Below are 26,634 nucleotides of genomic sequence, written 5' to 3' on the forward strand. Positions count from 1 at the left end.
TGCTTTCATTGAAGTCAGATTTTGAATATCTGCCTTGAACTTGTAAGAGTATTTCTATATTGTGGAATATTGACTAGACCACTTTTACTATAAAGGACTAGTTCACTCAAAAAAAATCTTACACACACCCCATGAAAAAAATTCATGGAAGGTGTTTTTGTTTTAGTCAAATTCCTGATAGCCAGAGGAGAGATGCTAATGTCTCTGATAGGACACCCAATTAATGACTTAGGAGTGTGACAAAAACTGAAAAAAATCTCTATGAATTCAAGGCTCCACGGGTTGTGTAATTGATAGAAAAGAATAGTCATTTTTGGGTGAACTAGCAAGACAATGTGAATGCTTCCTCCGCCACTGCTGCCTGTGGTGTAGTAAAGTTGACAGCTGCATCGTTGCTACATGACGATAAAACAATCTAGAACCTGCAGCAGAAAGGACACATGCCAAAACGCTTCTAGCTTTATGCTAACGTAGCGCGACTGACACAGACAGACAACCAGACGTTGCTGCAATGTTGTCATTAGTGTGTGAGCAGATTGAAAACAGACAGACAGACAGTGTGAGCTGATTGATGGTAGCAGACAGCTGCACACATGCTGCTGACTTTATTAGGTTTACCATCCCACTTTGTCTCCTTCAGTGTTCATGTAAATCTGAAGTGTACATTTTAAGCAAGGGATTATTATACAGTATATAATATATATGCTGCACAGGTAGTTGTTGAGAAATAACACCAGACTGGCCTCGACCAGATGATTAAACCCTGAGGCCATTATTTCTAAACGACTACCGGCGTGGCGTATATTATTACATGGCTACTCAATAAATACATTCATAATTTGACAACAAAAGTATTCCTTGCGCTGGCCATTGACCAATCAGGATCAAGCATTCAACCAAGCCATGTAATACAGTCTGATAATGTTGTGCAGTGTGAATGTTCAAATCATGTAGCCTATACTTTATACATTATTTCAGACTGTGTTCAAAAGCATACTTTGGGGGGGTCACATGTTGCTAATGACATCCGAGGTGAGCACAACAACAATGGTTGATGGGTTTGATCGTTGCGTGGGTGTCAATAAACGTTGGTTGCAAGCTTTATAGAGATGACACATTGTCGGGGCAGAAATCTCTTATCTCCATATTTAACCTTTTGTGTGTGTTTTTTGTGTGTAAATTAATACCCTACAAGCCTACATGACACATTAGCATCAAAAGTAGCAGATCGATAAGCTCGAAACATGGTGCTTTTGTGACGCATTTCGAGCTTGTGGATCTGCTACTTTTGAGAAAACAAAGTTTTCAGGAAGTTTTCGCTAACAGTTTTGGACACATGAGGTTTCCACCTGACAGAGACAAAAATTAGACCCTTACTTTTTCTTTGCATTTGGGAAAACAATAGCGTGCGTGCGTGCGTGCGTGCGTGCGTGCGTGCGTGCGTGCTTGCATGTGTGTACAGCTGTGGTGTAGTGGCAGGCAGTGACGTGATGCTGTAACGAACGCCAATGTGACGATCAGATCAGAAAGTCATAATAACAACATGTTATGGCTATCAGATGTTCTGTCTGTCTGTCTGTCTGTCTACCGTAGCCAGACAACTATTCCATAATCTCTGATGTACAGACTATTTGCAAATAGCAGGTCTACGAGCTCATAACTTATTTTTTTGAAAAACTTGCAAAATGTTTGGTTAAAACTGATTATTATTATAATATTAATGATCTAAATCTGGAAAGTAACTAAAGCTATAAATGTAGTGGAGTAAAGGTACCCTGAATTCGAGTAAATGTACATGTTTCTTTTTTCCAGCACTGGCAGGGTTAGAAGAGGATAGAGGTGTTTAGGGGGGGGGGGGGGATACGAGGGGTCGGGGCGTTCTGAGGGGATAGGAGGTGTTGGGTGGGGGTCACGAGGTTATGACGTCCTCAGATGGGACACTGTTCACTGTGGCAGAGACGTTGGTGACACCTGTTGGTGATGGGGATGTGCCGATGATACTTTTTGGCTGATATCGATATCCGATATAATGAATTGCTGTTATGGCCGATTACCGATGTCGATATGATCTTATTCTGCATTAAACAAATCAAACTCAGCTCGCGGAGTCAGTTCAGTCAGTCAACCTCAAGGGGGGTTCTTGCCATGCTCAAAGGCTCATTCTATACTCAAGGGGTTAACATGCTGCATTACTATGTGGGCGTATAAGTGTGTGCAAGTCTCACACGTCATTCGCCGATGCGGCAGTCAGCTGACCAATTGGGCAGGCTACTTAAGCTCACTAGACTCCATGCTCTTCCTGCCTTCCTCTGCTCATGGTTCCCGGTTGTATGTGATGTTTTCTCCCACCACCACCCCAGCACCACCGGTGGGCTCTGCTATTTATGCTCCCCATGGGGGGGTTATTATATATCTATCTCCCTGCTCTTATGTTTTATGATGTTGCTTAATCATGCCGAGCAGGGAGAAATCCAGCAGAGCCGAACGCCAAGTCAAATATCATATGCACACTTGTTACTCATTCTGCAATAAATATTGTTTAATCTATTCGTGAGTTGTCTGACTGAATTATAATAATTTTGTCCATTCTGAAAAATACATGCAACAGGTTATCTGCACTGCAGGCTTAGGCAAGTCAGATTTAACTTGAATACCTTATATTTAATATTGTGAGCTTGAAGATCTGTTTAAGCTTTTACTTTGGGCTTTGGGCAATCGGACGCTGTGTTGTGAGCGGATTAATACACATTACTGGTGGATTCGAGAACGTAGAATCAAATAGATTGTGTTCCGGTTTGGAACTAACATAGTGTACTTTAAAGATGTAGTGAAATGAACACGACTGCGTGCGAACACTTTTAGAGAATACGTGCATAGTCATCATTATGGGCAATCGGGCATACCTAACAATAGATCTAATTTGATTACTTCCTTTGAACGGAAACGTGCTGCGTGATGATGTGTCAAGCCCTGCGTCAATACAAATTAATCTTGATTTCATTCACCTGGTTGATTCCAATAGCTGTACATTCCTCCAAACAAGCCATTGCACCCCGACTTTAAGTTCCTATTTATCGGTATCACAATGAAAACAAAAATGTCTCAACGTTTTACTGACATTTGTGGGGGAATATATATTTGTTTTAATTTCCTGTTTGATTCCTCTCTGTAGGTTGAGGTGGGACAACGATGGCCATGTCTCTGGGACAGCGCCTCACTGTGGCCATCTGTTTCATAACACACGCGGCATTCTCCCTCAAGCTAGAGGACCCCAACGTCTGCAGCCACTGGGAGAGGTAAGTCAAGTGTTTTTTGGAGCCGTTTACATGAACCCTATACCATCACTACTTTGGGGCAAACATTCTGCAAAAAATCCCGGATCTACAAGATCACAACACAATGCTCTGTGAGACTACTGCAGAATAGATCCAGTAAGAACTAAAAGACAAGTCATTATTTTATGCTTGGTTGTGTGCCAGTGTCACTCTCTGAAAATAACAGCACGTTGTGAGCTTGTAGATCTGCTGTTTTTGACGCACAGCTGAGTATAAATCAGGCATTTCAATGCCATCACGGCCCACCAAAAATTTAATCTACTAAATCAACTGTAGATTTTGTAGACTGAAATATTCTGATATTTAGTCAATTAAAACTAGACTAACACTAAAACATCTCAGATCACTAAAATATGACAAAAACTAACTGGAATTTTATTCAACAGACTATGACTAAAAAACGTAATCAAAATTGGTGTCAAAATCAACACTGATTTGTTTGTCAATCAATTACTCACCCCGTGAAGACAAGCTCTGTCGCATTCCTTCACGGTGAAGGACAATCCCCTTCACCGTGAAGAATCCTCCCCAAAAATAGGGTCCACAATATTATCAACAAAAAAACGTTATGAAAATTCTATTCATAAACACCGGCACCACTCTTGACCGTCATAATCCAAGCGTCTTGTATCCAGACATATCCTCAGAAAGAGGAACACATGGGTGCATGTGAACCCCGCCACGCGCATGTCCAGACGCGTTCCATCGCAGTGAGTGCTTGTGACCGTTTAGACCGGACATAGTATAGTTTCAGTGAAGATTCAGTGTTTTGCAACACTGCGATCGCCGATAGCCGGCATATCTTGTAGATCGGCTATTCTCATTCTTTTTGATTGAGGTATTATATTAGTATGTCATGTTAAAACTCAAAATATTGTCACACACTAGTCAAATATGAACGTATTGATAAATTCTTTTAACGGTTTTACCCGTGTCATCAAATTGTGACATTAAAATGACATTTTTACTTTGAGTCAGTAACCTCTGGTAAATGGTGCAATTATATAGCGCTTTTATCCAAGGCACTTTATATAGATTGTGCATTACATTCACCTATTTACACACACATTTACATATACACCGATGGCAGAGGAAACCATGCAATGCACCAACCTGCTCATCGGGAGCAATTAGGCGTTCCACTCAAGTCTTGCTCAAGGACACTTCGACACTATCTGGGAGCCCGGGATTGAACTGGGAACCTCACAGTTCCCATCCTACCGCTCTACCGGCCACTCTACCCCTGAGTCACTGCCGCCCCTCTAAAGATGTTTGTTTTAAGTTAACTACTCCGCAGTTGACTGCCTCTCATTTTCAAACTGTTTTCCAAACCTTTGGTTATAGCCTACCGCAAAAGCTATATGCTGTGATTTTCTATAATTTCCCCCCCAAACAAATAATTTTCTTATGACTGTTTCCCTACTGGCATTGTCATCAACGCCTTTAATGTTATTATAGTAATGTATATTCCGCTAACTGTGTGGTTTTCACACTGACATCATCTGTTACTCTGGTAGAAGCAGCAGTAGTAATTTCTTTCTGTCTTTAACAACGTACAGAATAAGACTTCTCTCTGGTAGAATGTATCAGTTATTAAGACATTACACTGGTCATCATTTAATGTCCCAGTTGGAAAATAGTAACTAAGGACTTGACTTCAATCGGTCTAAAATAAGTACAAATTTCTTATTTTTTGTGTCGTAGTAAATCTGTGTATCTGTTGGCATTCAGTATTTTGGATCTCATGATCAAAATAAGAACATTATAATGGTGTGTAAAACAGAAAATGTAAAGTTTGCCACAGACTGTCTAGTCTTGCCACAGACTGTCTAGTCTTGCTCATTATAAGATGGAACCTTATGTGTCTACTCTCAGAGGAAGGCTGTGGACAGTTCACAATCTTGCCTACCAAATTGGGGTGGGATGATTCACTTGCCTCCTGATTCGATACGATCTCGATACCTAGGGTGCCGATTCGATTCGATATTGCAATATATTGTGATTTTGCCCCCAAGTTACTACTTTTTTATAGAACATTTTAAAACATTTCTAAACAATATAAACCATGAAAAGTTGAATCATACACGCCAATGCATGCAGCCACAGATGGAATGCGCACTAAGATTTGACACACCAACAATCCGACATGCGGAAACAATGGTCGGACTACCGCTCGAACTGCGCTGCTCCCGTGCTTAAAATCGAATCACTCAAATATTGCGATTTTTAATGACAAAAAATCAGTTCCAATCATGATTGTTTTAAATTTTAGTTTTTTTTATTTTATTTCTTTCAGGTTTTTTTATTTTTATTAATATATTTTTAAATATAAATAATAATAATATATATATCGCAATATTTGAGTGAATTGATTTTTTTGCCCACCAATACCAATGTCATCATCTCTAGACAGCTTAATAATAATAGGAATAATAATTTTAATAATAATGCAAGAACAATGGCCTCTATTTCAGCATCTTAACTTTCCAAGAAGATAAATACTGTAGTTTCTATTTGATTGATGATGGTAGGCAGGTTATGATGAGCATTCGTGACGATTATGAAGATAGCGTTGAAAACGGGTGAAGCACTCCTTTTAATTTAGCTATCTGTAACTCTGAGCGCGAACAAAAGTACAGGCTTTTTACAGTGTGTCTAATGTAAGTCATCACAAAGCCATTATGAAGTGACTTAACAAGGCTTTTGTTTTTATCAGCCAATGGTTTCCATGGACCAATTAAAGGGGGACGCCCCCAAAACCTATGAAGGAAGTCTGAGTGAGAACAAAGCCCCAAAGCTGGCTGTTCCCAGCTAGATTCACTTTCACTGCTAATCTAACACAACAGCTGCAAACGGGGTGTTTAACGATGTGCGTGCGTGTGTGTGCGTGCGTGCGTGCGTGCGACTGCGTGTGTGCGACTGTGTGTGTGCGTGCGACTGTGTGCAGGCGACTGCGTGCGTGCGGCTGCGTGTGTGTGTGCGCTTGTTGTTGTTGTTGCCCTGGAAGATTTCAGAAGAGGTGAAAGTGCGAATCGGGGGATGGTGGGAGGTAGTTGGGGTTAATGGGGTTAGGGGGGGTTAGGGGTCGAGAGCTGACGCGTTATAAAGTCCTCAGACAGACCAACTCTGGCTGTGATGCTGGTGACACCTGTTGGGGTGTGAAATGTTGTTAGTTACAACGGAGCAGTTTAGCGTAATGCCCAGCACGCACGCACGCACACACGCACGCACACACAGCTGACGGTATAACCCTTGTTGTGTTGTGTTGCAGTTACTCTGTGACGGTGCAGGAGTCGTACGCTCATCCATTCGATCAGATCTACTACACCAGCTGTGCAGACATCATCAACTGGTTCAAGTGCACCCGCCACCGGTGAGAGCACAAGTGAAGTTCAAGTGACATTATTGATGAATTCCAAATATGTTCTAAGTATTCATCAAGGCATCAAGGCACCCTAGGGTGCACCCCTGGCATCAAGGCACCCTAGGGTGCACCCCTGGCATCAAGGCACCCACTTTGAGAAACCCTTGATTAGACCGTGGAGCAGTGCCGGTCATGAGCAATTTGGTGCCCCAGGCAGGGTTGTTTTCATAACTCATTTAGCTGGACCCACTGGAACTCCCTCTAGGACCCTTGGAGGTCCCCAGAACTCATATTGAGAACCTCTGTTCTTGGAGGAGACATACTGTAGGGATCAATTATGATCTAACAAATTAGAGCCTTATATAAGATAATTATCTTATGTTATTAGTGTACAAACTCATTTGTCAACCTGTATTGTTCACCATGGTTTTTTGTTTTAGTTTTTTCACTAAACTGTCCATGTCTGACAAAAACAAACTTTTCAATATTACCCCGCATTGTATATTGTATTTTACCCCGATCTACATGCGACACATTGTGAATTTGTAGATCTGCTATCTTCAAATGGCCAAAATTGGATGGAGGGGAAAGGAACTGGTTGTAATAACGTGTTCCTTCCATGCGTTACGTCCAACCGGGGAAACTCCCCCCTGTCAGGTGATAAGAAGCGGCCTGCTCACTCCTCATGCATTGAAGGAAGCATGAGCTCAATTCAGGGCTCTCCCCAAGTTGACAGAGGGAGAGTAGCGCCATTGGCACCGGATGAGAAATGTGTTACAGAATTGTGGGAAAACAATAAGAAGAAGAGGAATATCCCTAAGGAGACAATAAATACTATTATCATTATTATCATTAGCTGTGCATGCTAATGGAATCATTCTGGTGATTGGTCGTCCTTGCAGGGTGAGCTACAGAACAGCCTATCGGCGGGGAGAGAAGACCATGTACCGCAGGATGTCCCAGTGCTGTCCTGGCTTCTACGAGGACGGAGACACCTGTGTCCGTAAGTATATCTTCATTTAGTCATTTTTATGGAACAAACTGCCAAATCCTCCATGGCACGAATATGTTTGAGAACCACTGTTTTAGAAGGCATTTTGCAGAATGGGCCTGCAGGTCTTAATGCCTGTATTGTGTGTGTGTGTGTGTGTGTGTGTGTGTGTGTGTGTGTGTGTGTGTGCGTGTGTGCGTGTGCGTGTGTTTCTTCTCTGCAGCTCAGTGTGCAGAGACGTGCGTGCATGGCCGCTGCGTGGCCCCCAACACCTGTCAATGTGAGCCGGGCTGGGGAGGCAGCGACTGCTCCAGCGGTAAGACCCTACAGCTGTGCCTGTCTGTCCGTTCCCGCGTGTGTGCGCATGTGTGTGTGCGCGCATGTGTGTATGTGCGTGCCTGCTTGTGAGGGCCAAAAAGGCCCCACAAGCATAGTCGAATTTTCCTGACTTCTCATAATATAAGAAATCTTCGCTGGTGTAGAGGGCAGACACATCCTGTCTCCATATTTTAACTGGTTTTGTTTTTCTGTGAATAAACGCCCAACTTGATCGTACTACAGCGTCACACAAAAGCATCAAAAGTATTAGATCTGCAAGCCGCAAACGTGGATCGAGGCGACACGTTTTGAAGTGGTAGATATGCTACTTTTCTATTTTAGAATTTGAATCCTGAAAAGTAACGTTTTGGACATAATGGCGTTTCCACCCGACAGTGACAAAATGCTTGTTTTGTGTTAAAAAAAAAAGATTTGCAGAGTTCGGCTTACAGTATACAAATAGGAACGAGATTCAGGATAAGGTTATATAGGTTTAGGGATTATGGTGAAAGGCATATTCATACTTCAGTTTTAAGTGATAATAAAGTAATAACAGAGAGATGTGTTTGGGTGAGTGGTGAAGCGCTTAGGCTCAGTGACATCATGTTGTAGTTTTGGTCACCCTATTACCTTATCACCAAAACCTGGAGTATGGATAGACCTCCTAAAATGTGGATGTCTTCACAAGAATAGTAATACTGAAGAGTGTGTGTGTGTGTGTGTGTGTGTGTGTGTGTGTGTGTGTGTGTGTGTGTGTGTGTGTGTGTGTGTGTGTGTGTGTGTGTGTGTGTGTGTGTGTGTGTGTGTGTGTGTGTGTGTGTGTGTGTGTGTGTGTGTGTGTGCGTGTGCGTGCGTGTGCGAGACTTGAATGATCTAGGAATGTACTTACAGCAGTGTGACGTGTATTTGCCAGTGTTCTTCTGTCTCCCACGCTGTCTGACACGCACGCACAGCAGAGAGATGTTATGAAACCCTAGTGTCCGTCCCTTATTCTGGGGCCAAAATATCAGCTCTACAAGCTCACAGATCTGCAATCTGCTACTTTTGATGCTTTTGAATTTGAATCCTAAAAAGTTAACAGTTTTGGACATATGAGGTTTCCATCCAACAGAGACGATATGGGGTTTAAGTGGTTCACTCTGTTTGTAGTTGTGGACAGTGTATTTTTGGGGTATACAGGCACTCCCGCTAACCGCTTCAGCTAACCACTGAGAAACATTAGAGGAACAAAAAAACATGCAGTAATATAACGGGTTCCTTCCACCCACTATGTCCAACTGGGGAATCTTTCCCCTGCCAGGTGAAAAGAAGCGTCTTGGACTCCTTATGCATTGAAGGAAGCACGAGGTCAGTCCGTTGCTCCCCCCAGGTTGGCAGTGGGAGTGTAGAGCCCAGGATTACATTAGACAGTTGACGTCACTGGGTGAAAAAATGGTTTACCAAAATCGTGGGATAAAGTGCCGTGGTTTTTATACCTTTTATGATTTGTATGTGTCTATGGAGTTAACATTACTCTAGACCAGGGGTTCTCAACCCATGGGCTGCGACCCCTCGGGGTGTCACCAGATTATTTTGGGGGGTCCCAAAATAGAAAAAAAAAATTGCAACTGAATGGCTGGAAAATATAAATTAAGAGTTTACATAGTACGTGGTGCATGCACAAACTTTCCTTAATGATTATATCTGGTTTCAGTATTCATTTATGATATATTTTCTCCATTATTAAGGTTATTTTTGCAGTCAGTTTGTATTGAGGGAGGGGAGGGGGGCGGGGTTCGCGAGACATGGCCAAAGCATTTTCGGGGGTCCCCAGTCAAAAACGTTGAGAACCCCTGCTCTTGACCCCCATTGTGGTTAGAATATTAAAATACTGGCATGTCTTCCCTGTGCATTTTTTGTTTCTTCCTGAAAGCTGAAAGCCTTTGAGTCAAAAGACCCAATCGGAAATACACACATCATAACCCTTTGTTTCATTGAAATGATGTCTGCATTTTGATCACAGATATGCTCTAAAAGTATGACAACCATATTATTTAATCTAAGTGTGCGTTAAAGCTCATATCACTTGCTGTCTGGCTTGAGTCGTCTACCTCGATGTCTTTGTGTCATGTTCAGGGACTATACAACATAGTAGAGCTGGTGGTGGTGGCCGGGCCGGGCCGGCCCCCAGGGGCCCGTGCCAGCTGTCTCCAGTTTCAGCCTGCTAATAAAGCAGCTTATTGTTGTGTCTGCAACCTGGGGTGGGGCTCTCCCCGGACTGGACCGGACCCTGCCTCGCTTTGTCTGCACACAACGACATTGATACTTATATAGGCTGCTGGGGGATTTGGTTCCTGTACCACTCTGTCTGATCCCATGTTCTGAGTGGTTTAGTTACTGTACCACTCTGATCCCATGTTCTGAGTGGTTTAGTTACTGTACCACTCTGATCCATAGAGTAATAAAAGTATAGAGATAGGAGCGACCCGCTATTAATTTCAGTGGAAGTTGCTCAGTGGCGTTTTGAAGCACCCGGAAGAACGGTCTACTTCCGCAATTGACCAGCAAATTTTGGAGGTCAAATGCGGAAGTGCAACCGAGCACTCAATGTTAAACTCCAGCGGCACGGGGTTTCCTCGTCATAAATCCACGGATCCGCCTGCAGTTCACGCTCAAACCACTAGGGCAGAGTGCTTCAACGTTGGAGAGCCTCCCTGGGGGCTTGCTCTGATCCCATGTTCTGATTGGTTTAGTTCCTGTAACACTCTGATCCCATGTTCTGATTGGTTTAGTTCCTGTACCACTCTGATTCCATGTTCTGATTGGTTTAGTTCCTGTACCACTCTGATCCCATGTTCTGATTGGTTTAGTTCCTGTAACACTCTGATCCCATGTTCTGATTGGTTTAGTTCCTGTACCACTCTGATTCCATGTTCTGATTGGTTTAGTTCCTGTACCACTCTGATTCCATGTTCTGATTGGTTTAGTTCCTGTACCACTCTGATCCCATGTTCTGATTGGTTTAGTTCCTGTACCACTCTGTCTGATCCCATGTTCTGATTGGTTTAGTTCCTGTACCACTCTGTCTGATCCCATGTTCTGATTGGTTTAGTTCCTGTACCACTCTGATCCCATGTTCTGATTGGTTTAGTTCCTGTACCACTCTGATCCCATGTTCTGAGTGGTTTAGTTCCTGTACCACTCTGTCTGATCCCATGTTCTGATTGGTTTAGTTCCTGTACCACTCTGATCCCATGTTCTGATTGGTTTAGTTCCTGTACCACTCTGATCCCATGTTCTGATTGGTTTAGTTCCTGTACCACTCTGATTCCATGTTCTGAGTGGTTTAGTTCCTGTACCACTCTGTCTGATCCCATGTTCTGATTGGTTTAGTTCCTGTACCACTCTGATCCCATGTTCTGATTGGTTTAGTTCCTGTACCACTCTGATCCCATGTTCTGAGTGGTTTAGTTAATGTACCACTCTGATTCCATGTTCTGAGTGGTTTAGTTCCTGTACCACTCTGTCTGATCCCATGTTCTGATTGGTTTAGTTCCTGTACCACTCTGTCTGATTCCATGTTCTGATTGGTTTAGTTCCTGTACCACTCTGTCTGATCCCATTGGATCCCAGACCGTTTTTTATTTTACATTAATGGGTTGAAGTTAGAGAATCGGTAGGGTATCAAAATTATCCTGATTATTGATGATGCAATAATAATGTGACCATCAATACATTAATGTCCATTTCGGCCATGGGACATTCTACATAATGGAGTACTTTCTAATTTTGATATACATTTTGATGCCAATACTTTTGTACTGGCATCAAAATGTAGTACATTTTGAATTCAAGACTTTAATTGTAACAAGAGCATTTCTACATTGCAGTATTGATACTTTTACTTAAGTAAAACATTTGAGTACTTTTTCCTCCCCACCTGACCCCTCAGGGTGGAGAGAGAGCTTGTGATTTCAACAGGAGGACCTCATGATCACAACACAAGATCATCAGCTGTTTAGCTGTTGTTCCTCTACATGAAACAACTAGGGGATGAATAGAAAGAAAGAAAGAAAAAACCGTAGGCGTTTGGCCCCTTCCTACCTGAAAGCCCTCCTCCGTACAATTCACAAATTTAATTAATTAAGTGCCACGGATGGATATCTCCGTCTTTGTTTTATATTGATGCGGTCCTAATCTAATTATCTCTAGAATGCTAGCCCGATGTAGACGGGCGATGACAACGAGACTCAAGGCCATTGAGTCACGGTCTGTTTACCTTTTTCAGATGCTTTTACCTCAAATTCTAATTCCAGATTCCTATTCTAATCAAAACGAGCTTTATTGACGTCCGATCACAGCCACATCGCGGTTACAAAATGTATGTTTCGAATGACTTGGAAATGTGATGCAATAGATTTAACATAGGAGTGTTTAACTTCCGGTTCAAGGACCTGGGGTAATATATTCCCCTTGAATAGTATTTGACTGAAAGACCTCGGCACCCCGAAGGAATTCAATTAATTCCTACAGTACGTGGCAGTATATGTGTTTAGTACAGCACTTGAGTAAATGTCAGCCATGTCATTTCGTTACTTCCCAGCACTGCGTATGACAGTAAATATTGACCCTATAGCAGTTCATCTCGGAACAGTGTGTCGGCGTGGCGTCGACTCCTCCGGCGGCTACACATCATGATGGCTCTTATTCCCTCAGATGAAACTCCCAGTGTGACGAATATCTGGCCCACAAAGGGCTCTCTCTGTGTGACCAGTGAAAATATAACTCTGACACACAACAGCTGTTAGAGAGAGCGAGAGAGAGAGAGGTGGAGTGAAAGGGAAGAACCAGAGAGAGAGAGAGAGAGAGAGAGAGTGAAAGGGAAGAACCAGAGAGAGAGAGAGAGAGTGAGAGAGAGAGAGAGAGAGAGGTGGAGTGAAAGGGAAGAACCAGAGAGAGAGAGAGAGAGAGTGAAAGGGAAGAACCAAAGAGAGAGAGAGAGAGAGAGAGAGAGAGAGAGAGAGAGCTTTATTTGGTGTGTTTTTTTCATATGGTTGGAGCTGCGTAGGAGGTGGCCTGGGGGCATTTTATAGAAACACTTTTATCCTCCTGATGTAAGTCAGTAGGTTCATTTTCTGTAATGATGATGATACAGTGGTGGAAAGTAACCAAGTACATTTACTTGTACATTTACGATCAAGTAGGCTACGGAGTGTTGGTGACGCAGACGCACATCTCTCTCTAGTAGTCTGTGTTGCTCGTGAACATCATCATGCCATTTCATGTGCCGCGCGCGCGCGTGCGTGCGTGCTTTTCTAATTTCAAGAAGAAATAAAAGAAAAATCTAAGAAAATACATTATTAGAAAACAGATGTTTAAGAAGTAGTGAAAATTGCTGACCTGCAAGCTCACAGTACCCACCATGCTGTGAGCTTGCAGGTCTGCTACTACACTATAGTTTAGGTCCCTGGTCATTTCTATTATGGGTCTTTCACTATAGTTTAGGTCCCTGGTCATTTCTATTATGGGTCTTTCACTATAGTTTAGGTCCCTGGTCATTTCTATTATGGGTCTTGAGCTCAAAAAGTTTGGGAACCACTGGTGTACTACAGACAGCATGTAGCAAAGTGTTCCTGTATCGTTCTAAATGATGAGGAACAGCTCCGCTTGAGTGGACTGAAAAATGTGACACAGTACTGTACTTAAGTATAATTTTGAGGTACAAATATTGTACTGTATAAACCCTCATATAGTGTGTGCGTGCGCGCAAAAGTTTCATTGCCAGGGGAGAGTGGTGACTGTAGTTCACGTGTTTCTCTGAAAGATGAAAGACCCTGGCTGGAAAAAACCTCAAATAAAACAAACAGGCAGAGGGCTGAATTGAGGGGTTCCTAAAGCTGACCGCAGTTAAAGGGGCACATGACGAAGGCCTTACGTAGTGGTGAGAAAAAGCACTCACATGTTTTACTTAAAATATCAATAGCCTACTGCAATGTAGAAATATTTGCTTCAATAAATGAAAGTACTGGCATCAATATGTACTTGAAGTGCTAAAAGTCATTGTGCAGAATCTCCCATTTCAAGTTTTCAAATGTATGAAAAATCTTTTGAAAATAGCAGATCTATAAGCTCACAATGTGTCACATCGAGACACCCACAGACACACTTAAAGGACGACTTCAACACTTTTCAACCTATGATCATATAATTTGTCCTCATTGTAATGTTCATGATAAAATAGCAAAACAAAAGATCAACTCGGTCTGTGTCTCATAGGAGGGCTGAGATTTGTATTATAAGAACGGTGGCTTTCATTATAGCATGGTAACTTTTCAGGAGCAGAAAGCCCACAAATACATTTTAGTTGACTAAATCAACTGTAGATTTATTCAACTAAAACTGAACTAAAACAAAAACATGTCATGACTATGTCACAACTAAATGGACTTTAATTCAAAGAGGCTATTACTAAAACAAAATCAAAATTTGCTGTCAAAATCAACACTGGTGAGCTTGTAGATCGCAGATTATTGCTGTTTTTTTTTTTACGACAAAGTAATGCATAAATCTTGACGTTGAAAGATGGAAATATACAAGGTTTTTGCCCCGATAGCAACCATATGTTGCTGACGTGCTTTGAAGCTGTAGTGGTCATCAGCACTGAGGTGATTGGCGGGCACAGCCGCCCGTCAACGCTATAAAAGCGTGTGTGACAGATGCAGATGTGTGAGCAGATGTTGTAGCATAAACAGTAAACATTGTGGTGTTTAGGTTTGGTTGGCTATTTGGGCTACATACATCTATCGTTCATCATTCAGAGCAAACCATACTGCCAGAAATGACAGCTTTAACCCATGAAGACCTGAGGCCCATTCTGAAAATGTGAAAAACCTACGTATGCTATTATTGTGAGGGATAATAAACGGGTCGACTACTTATTATTATTATCCCACTTATGACACGGCTACTTAATATATAAATACATTAATACATTGAACCAAAAGTAACAACGAAACGGTAATGAAAGTATTCCATCTGCCCAGCGCAACACGGTCCACTCGAAAAACTATTGAATCAAATCAAGTTTCGGTTACGGCATCATCTATTTCTCGCTTCAAGTGTTTTCAAAAACATTCTTGAGAGCAACGTTTAAACAAACAAACAATTAAACAATTAAACAAACAATTAAACAATGAAAACATTTTTTTTTTGTTTAATTACCGTTCTAATGGCATGGCATCATTATCTTCCATTGACTCTCTCTCTCTCTCTCTCTCTGCAGCGTGCGAGGCCAGCCGATGGGGCCCACACTGCAGCAACCGGTGCCAGTGCCAGAACGGCGCTCTGTGCAACCCCATCAGCGGATCGTGCATCTGCGCCCCGGGCTACCGCGGCTGGCGCTGCGAGGACCGCTGCGACAGCGCCACCTACGGGCACGGCTGCCAGCAGCGCTGCCAGTGCCACAACGGCGCCACGTGCCACCACGTCACCGGAGAGTGCACGTGCCCCGCGGGATACACCGGTGTCTTGTGAGTATGGGGAGTGGATTGTATAGGGGCCGGTACTTTAAACTGAAACATTTATTAAAGGTAGGGTACGTTTTTGGCTAAAACCAAAAGTATTTTGTTAAAAGGTTAAATCACTATATTTTGATAGTAATCATTGCTACAGTATAGAGTGTTTGTTCGGTCTCTTTAACACGTTGGATACCTTGGACGTCCACATGTGTCGGATCTTATCAAATAAAACCGCAAGGTGCCTAGGACGTCGGAAGAAAACACAAACGATAGCGATAGCGATAAGAGTTTTCTGCTTGCCAATATCGATGTAGATGGTCCTTGACCTAGAAGCAGAAAAACAGAGAAGCACTGCTTTAAGGTCACATGGGTCTTGACAATAACAATAATATATGTTTGTCTTTTTTGGTGTTGTAGCTGCGAGGATCTGTGTCCTCCGGGGAAACACGGGCCGCAGTGTGAGCAACGCTGTCCTTGTCAGAACGGAGGTGTGTGTCACCACGTCACCGGAGACTGCTCCTGTCCTGCTGGATGGATGGTACGCACGCACGCACGCACGCACGCACGCACGCACGCACACGCTGTGTCCTAGGGTACAGTGTAACTGTGTGTGTCCTCCTTGCTGTGTCCTATAGGGTACAGTGTAACTGTGTTTGTCTTCCTTGCTGTGTCCTATAGGGTACAGTGTAACTGTTTGTCTTCCTTTCTGTGTCCTATAGGGTACAGTGTAACTGTGTTTGTCTTCCTTGCTGTGTCCTATAGGGTACAGTGTAAGTGTGTTTGTCTTCCTTGCTGTGTCCTATAGGGTACAGTGTAACTGTTTGTCTTCCTTGCTGTGTCCTATAGGGTACAGTGTAACTGTGTGTGTCTTCCTTGCTGTGTCCTAGGGTACAGTGTAACTGTGTGTGTCTTCCTTGCTGTGTCCTATAGGGTACAGTGTAAGTGTGTGTGTCCTCCTTGCTGTGTCCTATAGGGTACAGTGTAACTGTGTGTGTCCTCCTTGCTGTGTCCTATAGGGTACAGTGTAACTGTGTGTGTCCTCCTTGCTGTGTCCTATAGGGTACAGTGTAACTGTGTGTGTCTTCCTTGCTGTGTCCTATAGGGTACAGTGTAACTGTTTGTCTTCCTTGCTGTGTCCTATAGGGTACAGTGTAAGTGTGTTTGTCTTCCTTGCTGTGTCCTATAGGGTACAGTGTAACTGTTTGTCTTCCTTGCTGTGTCCTATAGGGTACAGTGTAAGTGTGTTTGTCTTCCTTGCTGTGTCCTATAGGGTACAGTGTAAGTGTGTGTCCTCCTTGCTGTGTCCTATAGGGTACAGTGTAACTGTGTGTCTTCCTTGCTGTGTCCTATAGGGTACAGTGTAAGTGTGTGTGTCCTCCTTGCTGTGTCCTATAGGGTACAGTGTAAGTGTGTGTGTCCTCCTTGCTGTGTCCTATAGGGTACAGTGTAAGTGTGTGTCCTCCTTGCTGTGTCCTATAGGGTACAGTGTAACTGTTTGTCTTCCTTGCTGTGTCCTATAGGGTACAGTGTAACTGTTTGTCTTCCTTGCTGTGTCCTATAGGGTACAGTGTAAGTGTGTGTGTCCTCCTTGCTGTGTCCTATAGGGTACAGTGTAAGTGTGTTTGTCTTCCTTGCTGTGTCCTATAGGGTACAGTGTAAGTGTGTTTGTCTTCCTTGCTGTGTCCTATAGGGTACAGTGTAAGTGTGTGTGTCCTCCTTGCTGTGTCCTAGGGTACAGTGTAACTGTGTGTCTCCTCCTTGCTGTGTCCTATAGGGTACAGTGTAAGTGTGTGTGTCCTCCTTGCTGTGTCCTATAGGGTACAGTGTAACTGTGTGTGTGTCCTCCTTGCTGTGTCCTATAGGGTACAGTGTAACTGTGTGTGTCTTCCTTGCTGTGTCCTATAGGGTACAGTGTAACTGTGTGTGTCCTCCTTGCTGTGTCCTATAGGGTACAGTGTGTGGCCAGCCGTGTCCGGAGGGCCGTTTCGGGTGGAACTGTTCCCAGGAGTGCCAGTGTCACAACGAGGCGGCGTGCAACCCTTCCACCGGATGGTGCCAGTGCAGGCCCGGCTACACCGGAGAACGGTACGCCCAAGGACTCAAATGTTACAACACGTGTGCAATGGAGCGTCGCAGTCCAGCGCCCTTCCTTGATGACGACGGGCCCGGGAAATAATTCCCCATTCATTATCCCCATAGACATTTCAAAAAGTATTTATTTAAAGCCTCGAACAAAGCCATCTCGGATCGTGACAAATCATGACAACACAATTTTTGGGGCCGTACAAATAATTAGAAAGAAGAAAAAAAAGGCAGGTTCTGTTGTTTTCTTCTTTGTAATTAATTGTTAGGCCCAAAATATTGTGTTTGCTGTCACATTTGTCACGATCCGAGTTGGCTTTGTTCGAGGCTTACAGATCTTTACATGAATACATTTTGAAATGTCTATGGGGGAAATGCATGGGGAATTATTCCCTGGGCCTGTCGTCGTCATGGCACGCAATTTTGTGAGGGTACACGGAGAGAACATGCAACCTCCACACAGAAAGGCCCTTTCGTCAACCCCACGTATCATTCTTAAAGGGTTCTCAGCAGCAGGCCTCTGTTTCAGCAGCTCCAACCCCAGTGTGTAAGCGCAGCGTTCATTCACGGCCCCCGGACGTGCGCTGCCATCCATATAATTAGCAGTATCAGAGAGCGCTGTACCATATACTTAGACTAAAATAACCCCGCCAGGCCCTTTTCATGACTAAATAATGGCCTCAGGGTTAGCCAGGCTTCAGGCCCACCGCACACCAACACACTGCTGTACATGATGCTTTTACTCTCTCTCCCTCTCTCTGTGTGTGTGTGTGTGTGTGTGTGTGTGTGTGTGTGTGCGTGCGCATTTGTCTTCACTTGTGAGGGCTAAATGTCCCCACAAGTCCCCTACAATAAGTTGTGCGAAATGTACACCACTGATGTTTGGGGTTAGTCTTGTGCGTGCGTGCGCCACACCCTGGATCCGTTCGGAACCTTTTAACACAAAACTGTGTACCCACTTCAGCCACTACATTGCGTCCATTTGAAAATCTACAGATTTTTTTGAAAATTTGAAATGGGAAATTCTGCACAATGAGTAATTTGACTTTACTTACTTATTTTACTTACGTACATTTTGATGCCAATACTTTTGTACTTTTACTCAAGTATACATTTAGAATTCTGGACATTTACATAACAGAGTATCAGAGTCGTTCCACAGTGCAGTATTGATACTTTTACTTAAGTAAAACAAAGTTGTTAAACGGTATACAGGTGCCAGGAGGAGTGTCCGGTCGGGACGTACGGCGTGGGCTGTGCTCAGACGTGCGGCTGCCAGAACGGAGCCAAGTGCTACCACGTCAGCGGAACCTGTACGTGCGAGCCAGGGTACACGGGGGACATGTGCGAGGTGCGCACCTGTCCCCACGGACGCTACGGGCTCAAGTGTGACAAGACGTGTCCCTGCTACGCTCCCAACACACGCAGGTAACCTACCATTTACATTTATTTTTTAGGGGTCAAGCAGGGGTCACAATTACAACACTAGAGGTTTGGGCCTCTATATGGCCCTCATATATAGAGTTTGGGCCTCTATATGGCCCTCATATCTAGAGTCTGGAACGTTACGCAGGCCTCATACAGTGCCTACGTTATGCTGATCCGAACAATATGTCTGAGTCGTACCTGTGGTCGAGGATGACGTTTTTTCGGGTTACCCACGGGTCCAGTGGTATTCCTGCAAAATGTGTATTAATCTCGGGAATGAAACGTCAATGAGTGGGAATTACATCAATTAGCCTCATTAGAACCACATATGAACTGTACCATATCTTTTGACTGCATGCAAAAATGCATCTAAAAAGAAAACAAAATCCATTGCCTTTCGTAAGGGATCCGATGGTAATTCCGACGGAGCATTAGTCCGACATGCGGGAACAACGGTCGGACTAGCGCTCAAACATGCGCTGCTCCTGTGCTTGCGGTTATGGTTAGGTTAGGATTTGACGTAGGTTGTCGGTCTAATGACTGTCGGACAGGATGGGATTTTTTTTTACTGGCCCGGGATTGGGACGGGATGGGATTTCTTTCAGTGGGAGTGGGATGGGATGTTTTCAAAAATCACAGCCTGCTGAATTCAGTGATTGACCGATCAGAAAATTTCTGACAAACACTGTTAGATTTTGTGGCTGTTGTTTTCGTGTGTATTAAGACCAGGGGTTCTCAAAAGTGGGGTCCGGGGACCCCCAGGGGTCCTCGAGGGGGGTCCTGCAACAAACTGTGTTGACAACACCATTGACAACAATATCTCTTACTAAATCTTTTCACATGGTGGTCCGCGGCGGGCCATGAAAATGTTTTGACGAACACTGTGGCTGTCTCCCAGGGGTCCTTGAGGGTGTTCCTGGGGGATCCCCCAGCAGACTGACTGAGGATCGGCTACAGTTACGTTAGAAAGATTGTGACACGTACAGTATCTCTTACGCCAGAGATTTCAACCCTTTTCATATCAAGGTCAATTTTTTGTATTATGTATTTGAGCCACGGAACACTATTTGATGACATTTATCATCTTAGATTATTTAGTTATCGTTGGATAAGATTTTGTCCACAATTATGCTGATGCTAATGCTGTATTGATGTTGGTACCATAGGAGAGATAACAGGAAAACGTTGATGTAAAAAACTCTGCATTCTCTAATTTTGTAGACATCTTGTAAATAACGCAGATCCATTTGGTTTCATTTTAAACTCTCAAGATTAAAGATCTATAAGGGTCCATTTGGTTTACAACTCTCATCATTTAGCTGGAACCACCTGGAACCCCCCCAAGGACCACTGGTGGACCCCCGACCACTGGTTGAGAACCACTGTCTTACGGGAGTCCCATGGCCAAAATACATGTCAACTTGAGGGTTTCCCTGACAGGAACATGTTTTGACACAAACAGTGATCTTGTTGTGACTGCGTGGCTGTTGTTTCATGTCTGTTGGAGCGCAGGGCAGTTAACCAGGCTCACAGTGAAAGCATTGTTCTGGCCCTATTGGCCGGCCATCAGAGAGACGACAGCTGTGAACAGCTGCCCGTGCAGCGGCCCTCTCTCTGTTGGTGGAAAAAGTACTCAAATGTTTTACTTAAAGGACCACTGCACCACTTTTCAACCTATCTTCAATCTGTCTCTCATAAGGCGTGGGCACATATACGCGTCAAGAAAGTCCCTAGACCAGGTGTCTCTTCCAGATTTAAAAAAAGCTGGTGGATGGAAATGACACTCGCGTGGCTTCAACTTGTAGCGTCGGCAAAGTGTTTCTGTATTTTTGCTGACACTGCAAGTTGTAGCCGCATGCGTGCGTCATTTCCATCCACCAACTGTTTAAAAACCCGGAAGAGACGCCAGCTCTAGACGTTTTTTTGACACGGCAATGTGCTTGCGCCCATAGGAGGGCTGTGCTGTGGGCAGTTCAGAAAGCCGTCCACCAGTGACATCATCGTTAGGCCATTTTCGCATTGCAACTTTTCTGGGATAGAAAGCCTGCAGTTTCGATTAGCTTGGATTCCCCAAAGATGATGTCACTGGTGGACGGCTTTCTGAAGGTTTCTGAAAGTTTAGTTACTTTGTGATTTGATTATTATTACAAAACAGAAACATGCTAACCACTTCAGCCCTACAAATATTCTGATTTACAAGCTCACAATGCGTCACCTCGTGTTGTACATTTTGAAGATTGATACTTTTAGTTAAAACATTAGAGTACGTTTTCCACCACTGTTAACTTGACACTGTCCCCTCTCTCTCTCGTCCCCACCCAGCTGCCACCCGATGTCGGGGGAGTGCACGTGTCGCCCGGGCTGGTCGGGCCTGTACTGCAACGAGACGTGCGCGCCGGGATTTTTTGGGGTGTCGTGCCAACAAGTGTGTCACTGTCAGAACGGAGCGGACTGCCACAGCGTCACCGGAGAGTGCATCTGTGCTCCCGGGTTCAAGGTATGTATTTTATTTGTAATGGTTCAAGGTATGCACTTTTAAAAGGCACATTCCAGTCCTGGAGTGTAACTCGAGTACATTTACTCAAGTGCTGTACTTAAAGTGCAAGGGACACTATACTTCACTTGAGAGTGTCCATTTATTCAGTGCATGTTCTCGCGGGGGGGCGTACCCAGTTCAAATCAATATGTCCGTACAATATGAAACATGACAATATAACCATATGGAATAGGAAGCATGACAATATGACAATATGAAACATGACAATATGACAATATGAAACAACACCGGTTGCCGTTGCTTGCAGGGTTCCAACTGCTCCGTGGCGTGTCCAGCAGGAACACATGGCATCAGGTGCTCCTCCAGGTGTAACTGTAAGAACGATGCCACCTGCTCACCTGTAGATGGAGCCTGTAGCTGTAAAGCAGGTGAGATGAACGCATTCGCACCGTAACATTTATTTTTGTATGTATTTATTTAATTTTGTCATCACTTCCAGTTTCACTTTAATGAGGGAATAATATCTGAACAATTTCCAATCTGGGAATGAAGATCCTTACCAATAAGATTCGTCACCAATGTGTTTGTAACAGTGTCTAGTAGTAACACAGCTTACAGACAGGCATACAGTACCATTTCGTCTTTTTGATCCGGTCGGGAGCGGATGATATCTTACGACTGTTGTAGTCTAGTTTGTAGTCATCAACCCCCAAACCGGAATCAGAATTACCCAAAAGAAGCATCATGATTTTAGGGCCTACCAAATAAAAGCTTTGATGTGGCTCATGAATCTGATTGATTCTGAATCCATTGCAAGCGTTTGTTTTGCACGAAAAACATTGCAGCTGTACGAAAACCTCCAATTATCTGCAAAGTGTTTGTTTCATAAAAATACACATAGATAATTATGTTATGAGCTACTTCCCGTCAAGAAATTCCTTGCAGGTGATTTTCTTTCTCAGTGTTGGAGTTTGGAAGTGCTTGTTGGATATCACTCAACGGCCTGCTTACCACCTGTTTACCACCTGCGTACACGGCCTGTTTACCACCTGCAGGAGGTTGCTTTACTGAAAATGAGCGCTTCCAAATAAACTTTCAGACAGTGCTCAGCTGTCACTCTCTAGTTCTAGGCCAGCATTTTGTGCAAAAGTGCATTTAAATAATTTCAAATTCATATGGCTTTCTGTGTGTGTGTGTGTGTGTGCATTGCCAGATTTACACTGACTATTTTTTAAGTTTGTTGTTTCCCCGCCACCTGCCCACCTGCGGTCGCTTCTCGCCCTTAAGGCATCTTACTGGTATATATATCTTTTTATTTTTTATTTATAAAAAAAAAAGAAAATGGGCTTTTTGCCTTTATTGATAGATACAGTATTACGACAGGAAAGGGGGAGACAGTTGGGGGGGGAAGACAAGGTCGTCTGGATCGGGACTAGAACGCGCCATCAGATTATATATTTGTTTAATATCTCCTGACATGCGTGCGTGCATGTCCGTGTGTGCAGGGTGGCACGGCGTGGACTGCTCTATCAGCTGTCCCAGTGGGACGTGGGGTCTGGGCTGCGAACGCACCTGCACCTGTCTGAACGGAGGTGCCTGCCACGCCCTGGACGGACGCTGCACCTGCTCGTCTGGATGGAGGTCTGACAGGTGTGAGCAGCCCTGCCAGGTAAGAAGACCCCACACTCCATCCAGCACATGTCTTAACCTTGGTTGGTTGGTTGATTGATTGATTGAAAATGTTATTAAAGCTACTCATGACAGAGATGTCCGTCTTATCGAACCCATCTGTTATCTGCCCATGACAGAGATCCGTCTTTTAATGCTTTATATTTGTTTTATATGTTTTATATGCTTTATATGTTTCCCCATGCAGGATGGTACCTACGGCATGGGCTGCACGGAGCGCTGTGACTGCAGCCACGCAGACGGATGCCATCCCGCCACAGGATACTGCCGATGCCTGGCAGGATGGACCGGTGAGTCCTCGTTTAGACCTGTGTACAGTGGATTACCTTAACTCATCTAATGCCAAATGTATTTCGCCCCAAAAAGCATTGCACTGAGCGGGTCGCTCAGTGCACCTACGCGTTGCGACACAACTCACAACTGTTCTAGAGGTCTGTGGCCTATAATGCACAGTAAACTGTTCTAGAGGTCTGTGGCCTATAATGCACAGTAAACTGTTCTAGAGGTCTGTGGCCTCTAATGCACAGTAAACTGTTCTAGAGGTCTGTGGCCTATAATGCACAGTAAACTGTTCTAGAGGTCTGTGGCCTATAATGCACAGTAAACTGTTCTAGAGGTCTGTGGCCTATAATGCACAGTAAACTGTTCTAGAGGTCTGTGGCCTATAATGCACAGTAAACCAACTGTTCTAGAGGTCTGTGGCCTATAATGCACAGTAAACCAACTGTTCTAGAGGTCTGTGGCCTATAATGCACAGTAAACCAACTGTTCTAGAGGTCTGTGGCCTATAATGCACAGTAAACCTATAACCTATAAACCCATAACTATAATGCACAGTAAACCGAGGGTCCTTGTTCTAGAGGATCCTGTTCTATAGGTCTGTGGCCTATAATGCACAGTAAACCGAGGATCCTTGAAATGGAAAAAGGTTTGGGAATCACTGCTCTAAAGGGCATTGATTATGAATGCGTAACAACAGTGGCGCTCGGTGGCCGCGAGCGGTACTTTCTCTGTCCTCCCAAATCGTTTGCAGATCTCCCCCACTTGAATCGAAATGACAATCAAGAATCAATACAACTGCCTGGGGACAAATAGAACGCGGTGCACGTCTGCCACCAAAGGCTGCAGATATTAGGTATTCATTTTTGGCTCCTCAGAATGCAGGAGGTGGCAGACCATAGCAGCTCAGCGCCCCCATGTGGGCTCCAGTGTAGCTACAGTACATAGCTGTTGTAAACATTGGATGACGCGCACGTCTGCCGTTTCCAGCGCGTAATGGGGCCTTTAAGAGTCCAAATTGCATATAGTTTTCTAAAAGATTTACCACTTCAGAGGTTTATGAGGCACGCGCTCTTAAAACCTGGATTGTTTTATATCCATCTGATTACATACTGTAGGACAAGCTACTCATTAGACACCTCACTTTTGTTTACAGTTTATATTGTTTGTAACTCTGCAGTGTCGACTAAACCTATGACGAAACATTTCCTTCAACTACCTTTTTTCACAGACAACTAAATAAAAACTAAGCTATTGTATGATGACTAAAACTAAGTCAATTTCATCAACAAATAAAAACTAGACTAAATGTTATGGAGGGACTATAGTGTAGAAGAGATCCAGTAGATCTAATTTTATCATTTTATGCTTGGTTGCATTATGGGGTGAATCGCTCTGAAATAACAGATCTACAAACAAACGCATTGTGAGCTTGTAGATCGGCTATTTTCAGAATGCAACCAAGTGTAAAATCAGGCATTACGGTGCCATCAAGGCCCACTGATATATTTTAGTCGACTAAAACTAGACTAAAACTAAAACTTTTCAGATGGCTAAAACATGACCAAAACTAAATTAAATTGTATTCAAAAGACTAATGGCTAAAACTAAATGTATTTAGCTGTCAAAATCAACACTATAACTCTGTTACTTTGTACGCGTTACAGTATAGGTAATCTTGGAACCCCGGCGTCACCCCTGGACCCCCACTGATATAAATGCTTGTTAGCCAATTAATGGCAAGCCCCAAGTTCTATTTCCAATTACAATTTAGAATGTATGCACCCAGAGCGACTCACAATAAGCAAGTAATCACATACATGGAATGCAGAAATGCAGCAGTGTAGTGCCTCCCCAGGTAAGCCAAGAACCTAGCATCTGTCTAAACAACATGCATTTAAATGACATCCTTGAGAAAACAAACCCTAAGTAACAACAACATAAGAACGAGGGGTTCTCATGCCTGAGGCAAACGTGCGTGTATGCATGTGCGCGTATATATGTGTGAGTGAGAGTGACGTAACAGACGTATATACGCAGCACAGACAGACAGAACGGGCGATTCATAAACACAGTGGCCGTGGAAGTACTTAAGTACTCTACTTAAGTACATGCCTCGGTGGTTAAAATCCCTGTCGGTGAATTATCTCCCGCCAATGACCACCTAGCCAGATATTATCCCTTACATAAGGAGGACATTTTCAAAAAAGAGTGTACACAATTTGTCGTTTTTATGTGGATCCGCCCACCAGTTCATTAAGTATGCCTGGTTTGCCTGGTGGGTGGTGATGGGTGGTGATCCACTTGAACTGATGCCCATAGCAACCAGGATCTGGACGTTGTGCGCGGCTGCTTGCTGTCACCTAGCAACTTCACTGCAGGCACGCACGCACGCGCATACACACACACAGCTACCTCAAAGAGGCCTTTGTCCCGAGGCAATTAGCTGCGTACACTGTTACATATGCTGGACAGAATGCCAACATGGGACGGAAGGAGAGGAGGTTCACACGGGGTCAGAGCCGATAGAGAGAGAGAGAAAACAGTCAGAGAGAGAGGGGGGAGAGGTAATAAAGTACCTGTTCACCACTGTGGGCGGAGTCTGGTTGGTGCAGTGGTAACCAGGTCTCCACCAGGCCAGGTCAGGTTGTGGCCTCCTGGTGGCGCTATAATAGGTTAATGTGAAAAGGGTGCCATTTCTTCTTATGCTTTTGATGGCAATTTTGTTGTAAAGTAACTTGTCTTTTCAACTTTTGTTGCTTGAGTACAACTTTACGGTATCTGTAGGCCTACTTTACTTTACTTTTACTATTTCTATATTACAGTATTGATACTTTTACTTAAAACAGTGAGTACTTTTTCCACCACTGTGTTCGGGAGGAGGGACTTTCTGATATATATTTCTTGGTTTATTCCCCCATGCAGGTATCCACTGTGACAGCGTGTGCCTGGAGGGCCGATGGGGACCCAACTGCTCTCTGCAGTGCAACTGTAAAAACGGAGCGTCCTGCTCGCCAGACGAAGGCATCTGTGAATGTTCCCCCGGTTACCGAGGAGCCACTTGTCAGCGGAGTAAGTCCCATGACATGACATGACATGACATGACATGACATGACATGACATGACATGACATGACATGACATGACATTAGTAGT

The 26,634-nt window shown here is 43.8% G+C and overlaps 1 protein-coding gene across 2 annotated transcripts in view; it reads left to right on the top strand.

The window, feature by feature from the left end:
• megf10 (multiple EGF-like-domains 10) overlaps window positions 1–26,634 on the top strand; it is a 58,034-nt gene that overhangs the window by 6,086 nt on the left and 25,314 nt on the right. For both annotated transcript variants that reach the window (XM_083794303.1, XM_083794304.1), the window contains exons 2-14: window positions 3,173–3,296; window positions 6,607–6,708; window positions 7,602–7,702; window positions 7,914–8,006; window positions 15,270–15,516; window positions 15,922–16,042; window positions 17,453–17,589; window positions 18,802–19,014; window positions 21,337–21,511; window positions 21,819–21,939; window positions 23,017–23,180; window positions 23,388–23,490; window positions 26,405–26,551. In XM_083794303.1, coding sequence (XP_083650429.1) covers window positions 3,190–3,296; window positions 6,607–6,708; window positions 7,602–7,702; window positions 7,914–8,006; window positions 15,270–15,516; window positions 15,922–16,042; window positions 17,453–17,589; window positions 18,802–19,014; window positions 21,337–21,511; window positions 21,819–21,939; window positions 23,017–23,180; window positions 23,388–23,490; window positions 26,405–26,551 — 1,831 coding nt within the window. In that variant the 5' untranslated portion in view covers window positions 3,173–3,189. The remainder of the gene's footprint in view (window positions 1–3,172; window positions 3,297–6,606; window positions 6,709–7,601; window positions 7,703–7,913; window positions 8,007–15,269; window positions 15,517–15,921; window positions 16,043–17,452; window positions 17,590–18,801; window positions 19,015–21,336; window positions 21,512–21,818; window positions 21,940–23,016; window positions 23,181–23,387; window positions 23,491–26,404; window positions 26,552–26,634) is intronic.

Source organism: Protomyctophum parallelum (genome assembly GCF_964188405.1).
Source record: "Protomyctophum parallelum genome assembly, chromosome: 21".
In the NCBI taxonomy this organism is placed as follows: Eukaryota; Metazoa; Chordata; class Actinopteri; order Myctophiformes; family Myctophidae; genus Protomyctophum; species Protomyctophum parallelum.